This window comes from Mya arenaria, chromosome 12 (assembly GCF_026914265.1).
Source record: "Mya arenaria isolate MELC-2E11 chromosome 12, ASM2691426v1".
Taxonomy (NCBI): Eukaryota; Metazoa; Mollusca; class Bivalvia; order Myida; family Myidae; genus Mya; species Mya arenaria.
Window position 1 is genome coordinate 15,065,805 of NC_069133.1, and position 4,979 is coordinate 15,070,783.

General features: G+C 36.3%; 1 protein-coding gene across 1 annotated transcript; it reads left to right on the plus strand.

Moving 5' to 3' along the window:
• Positions 1-354: 354 nt before the first annotated feature.
• LOC128210482 (acanthoscurrin-2-like) lies at positions 355-3,295 on the plus strand. The gene is made up of 2 exons (XM_052914831.1): positions 355-387; positions 2,990-3,295. The coding sequence occupies exons 1-2, from the start codon at positions 355-357 to the stop codon at positions 3,293-3,295; spliced, it is 339 nt and encodes a 112-aa protein (XP_052770791.1).
• The last annotated feature ends 1,684 nt before the right edge of the window (positions 3,296-4,979 follow it).

Consider the following 4,979-nt stretch of genomic DNA (forward strand, 5'->3'; position numbering starts at 1 on the left):
TTACTCTCGCGATAAACCTTTCGAACGATGAAACTGCTTATATTAATGTCGTTGAGATTCCTCCAATTAACTTACCCCACTTCTTGAAAATTAAAATGTTTCATTCAAATTTGTAATTTTCCATATGGTATTGATCATTTCCAGATTGGAGTTAGTCCTCAATCAAAGAGCTAAATCAAAAGAAGAAACGATATTTCTGCAAATTAACGAGAGATGGATGAGGGCCTATTAAGGCAAACAATTGGTGACTGATTGATTACCTTGTGCGGCTAAGTAGAGGACAAAACTTTCTACCGTAGCCCATTAACGAGAACAGTTAAAAGGTCCACGGCATTATATAAGACCTCTACTCAAATGGCAAACATCACAGTGCCTCCTGATACTACGGTGATACCTGGAAACTAGTAAGTGTTTCGTTTACTGATTAAAGTTTCGGTGGTGTTGGTGTTAATTGTTCCGTTGTCTAATTATTTCCTTTCAAGGTATTCTCAGACTTATTTGCATTGCAAACATGATGATGTAGTTATGTGCATTTTTGAAGGTGTAAAGATTTAATCAGGTGGTATGTTGTAAAGTTTGCAGTTTTCAAGTTAATTAAACATCACTCATGTCACATATACAGGACAAAATTGCATGAAAAAAATACGATACAACTAATTGAAACATTACAAACAAATAGGACATGATACAGATATTCATTTATATTTTCTAATTATTAATACGTTTTAGGTTATTGAAAATTAATATATCAGTTAAAACTAGGGAAGGAAACCGGATACCAAATCGGTATCCGGATATTCGTATCAAGTATTCGAATACTATCCGGATTCTCGTATCCAATTGTCCACTTAATTTATAATTCGTCATATGATAATTTCACTTTTTCATTCATTCTTTCTCAGTCTTAATAATTTTTTATGTTATAATCAAAGCTAAACAACTCATTTTACGTCCTAAAACTCATGATGAATACCACATAAACACCTCGCGAAGTTGATAGTCACTTCGGCCGAGGTTGTTGCTTGGTTACTGCCACGTGCTTTCGAGTTTGTTATTTATCAGCAAGTTTCATGTTAAATGACGCTTTAATTATTTGATAGTCGATTTTAATTTTATTTCATTACATTGTTTGATTTAATGCAATACATACAATTTCTGCGATGTTTTGTAATGAACTTCACAGGGTGTTGCACAAGGACACAATATCACGCCTTGTGCAAACACCTAATTAGCAGACGATTTGTGACACATACCCGCTTCGCGACAGACACTATCGATCACCTGAAATATTTTATCTGAAAAGTTTTATAACAATTGCTATGTCTCTGCTAAGCTATTTCATTGAAATTTTAATTCTCAACGAATATTCGAATACCCATTTTGGTATCCGAATACTTGCGTGATATCCGGATATCCGGATACTCGGATATTCGCTTCCAGCCCTAGTTAAAACAAATGTACATCTATTTGTAAAGGGGATTATAGTGTAACATTCTAAGACTAAATTTATTAACAAAACAATTTTGTATTATCATTGGGATTGATTTTCATGCTTTCTTTAAATAGCAAAACATTAGGATGTTGGTATGATACTTTTCTCTAAAGATATTTTTTCTGTATTCTGTAAAAAAGCTGCATTCTAGAACATAATGGAATTTATCACCAATACCGGTTTGAGGTTGAACTTATTTTTCCAAGATTAAAGATTTTACGAAATATTTTATTAAATGACGTCATCACGCTCCACTTTACATATTTTAATACAATATTATAAGATTGTACCTAAATCAACAAATCACCCATGGGTTATATATAAAATAAATGTTTCTTTCCGGTAGCAGTGTTAATTTAGGATAATAAAGAGTAGAGGAACTTATATAAGTTTGCTGAACTTGTTTTCTTATTCCTTGTTCATGATTGTACTTGTACCGAATACAAAAATAACTTTGAACTCAAAACAATATCGAATTATGTAGTATTTTGCATTAAAGGTTCTTCTATCTTAACTCGAAATAGCTGTGCATGTGCGGTAGCACCATCGCGGACCATACTTTACAGTGAACCGGAACAAAGACCCCGCAGTCATAATAAGTCATTTCTTAACTGAAGACAATTTCTTAACATGTTCATAGTCAAATTAAAGGACTATCAGGTTGTTAGTTTTTAAAGCATGTTTATTACATAAGAATAATGAATATAATGTATATAAGATAATAGTTAGTCATTATACCATATGATCAGTGAGATACATAACTTATGAAATTAACTTGAGATTAGAAATGACTAAAGATATTTTATGAATGATGGCCCTTTAGTCGATCATATCTTAAAGCCACAAAAATACTATCCATACATAAAGAACTTCATTTGTTTCGCTCATAAGACTCAATGCCTGATGATGGTAACACTTAATGATGGCAACAATAAGTTTAAACTGTGTTTGATTACGATATTTTACGGTTTTTTTTACAACCACTCATTCGAACAGAATATTGTAAATCTAAACGTTAATTATTATTTTTCAATAGTTCCAACGAGTTCTAGGAAAACAGTAATTTTTCTGACACATTTCTAAATTATTCTTCTCAGTTGAGCTCTTGTTTAAACTGTTTACGGTGTTATATTATTTAAACATGTTTACATTTTACACTAAATAATTTATTCGACGTGTGTCTACGTAAAACGTGAACAAGTCACTTTAATCCGGAAATGTAATATCTGAAGGGTTTAACATGACCCTTCGTAGTTCGTTAGATTTGCAAATGTTAGCCCTAGCGATTCCTTGTGCCCGTAATAAAAAAACAACAACAAATTTTACAGCCGCACATGGTGAAGTTACTACAGTTATTTCTCCATGATATATCTTGATTGTAATTATTTACGCATTAAAACTCACTTTTCAGGAACAATGAAGGTCCTTTTCTTTTTTGGAATCTGCCTTGCACTTTCACTCTCTGTATCCTACGGTCATGTACGTGGCGGTTACTAGAGTGGTGGATACGGAAGCGGTGGGTACGGTGGCGGTGGATACGGTGGCGGTGGATACGGTGGCAGTGGACAGAGTGGCCTTTATGGTGGATATGGTGGCGGTGGATACGGTGGCGGTGGATACGGTGGCGGTGGACTAGGTGGTGGATACAGTGTCGGTGGATATGGTGGCGGTGGATACGGTGGCGGTGGACTAGGTGGAGGATACGGTGGCGGTGGATACGGTGGCGGTGGATACGGTGGCGGTGGATACGGTGGCGGTGGATACGGTGGCGGTGGAATCGGAGGAGGATATGGAGGCGGTTGATACGGTGGCATTGGAGGTTACGGTGGCGGTGGATACGGTGGCATTGGAGGATACGGTGGCGGTGGATACGGTGGCATTGGAGGATATGGTGGCATTGGAGGATACGGTGGCATTGGAGGATACGGTGGTCGTGGATACGGTGGCATTGGAGGATACGGTAGCGGTGGTTACAGCGGAGGTGGATACGGTGGCATTGGAGGATACGGTGGAGGTGGATACGGTGGCATTGGAGGATACGGTGGCGGTGGATACGCTGGAGGTGGATACGGTAAACACGGTGGACACGGTCACTTTTGACATGGCGGAGGATACATGAGCTGATCTTGGACCGGTTCGGCCGGATATGGTGTTTGTTATGGTCGTCATAGTCAACATTGTTTCGAAAACATATCTGGAGCGTGTATTTGATTGATGACGGTAATTGTTTCAGATAAATACATCGATCCTTTATGCTTATAGATCTTAGAATATGTAATAAAATATGTCAACATATTTGAGTTACATAAAACAACTTTAACTTAACGTTTTATTGTTTATGAATGTCCGCTATATTTTTGTAATTTGGGTAATTTTCTTTCATCATTTCTAATAAAAAAAATGCTTGCTTGTATTTTTTTGTAAACCAATTTAATATACCAAGTATCTAGAAAAATAAATTACTAAACACTATGAATCGTCTTGTAGTTTATTTGTGGGTGTGTAACAGTAAACAGCATTGCCTAAAACATCAAACTGCAGTGCCAGACAATATAGAGGTCCTTCCACATTTGGGACCTCCATGCGTTGATGAAGGAATCGCAAAGAGTCACTGTCCTACAGAACATCAGAAATGTTAAATGAATCAATATGGTCGATCGTCCTGCATCACCATCATGATTTAAATGTCCTCATTCTGTATATCTAATGAGATTGAAATAAACATCGTGTGTCACTGTTTCGACGAGTTAAAGAATAGCATGACGAGTTAGTTTCACTGTTATATAGACCTACATTCATTCCAAATCAAAGGTAAGCGCGCACACGGCTGGAACATCATTTCGACGACGTCAAATCTAAAATGACGTTACGCTCACATACAAATTGGTGCGCATTTTATGCATATAATAAATGGAAACATGTTTACTTCAGTGGATGATTGCAATATATTTTCCGTAAGATCATCAAAATGAAATGACGCTAGCTTTTGATGCTCTTTCGGTGAACTCTATTGCAAATCTTACACTGCAACAACAATTATCCGCAGCGTCACTCTTACCAGCATTACCATCAAGGTCGTCATTCGATTTAATATGATGATAAGGATGACATTATTAAACAAGATGTTTTGATGAAAATGTAGATTTTGCTTATAATGATAATGATGGTCGTCATCCTAACGGTCATTATTGCATTGGACATCATCACAATCAACATCATAGCAAATGTTGTGATAAGATAATAAGATTCGTCATCGTGAGGAAGATAATAAAACTGATGATGGTCAGTAGTAGGAAAAGGACGATTATTGGTATGATGGTGATCATCATTATCTCAATTATCATTCTTCTGGCCATTTTATCAATGTCAAAAGAACGTACTATTGGCTTGGGAGAAGGATAATGTGATAGGTCCCAGCTCATGCTTATGAAGAAAATAGTATTATTTTCTTTGAAATGATTAATGCGTGAACCCATCTTCAATTGTA

What these genes read in the sequence shown, in the direction of transcription:
- LOC128210482 (XM_052914831.1), top strand. Translation starts at nt 355, where the DNA reads ATGGCAAACATCACAGTGCCTCCTGATACTACG. An exon ending in CAGTGCCTCCTGATACTACG is followed by an intron (nt 388 to 2,989) that starts GTGATACCTGGA and finishes GGCGGTTACTAG; the next exon opens with AGTGGTGGATACGGAAGCGG.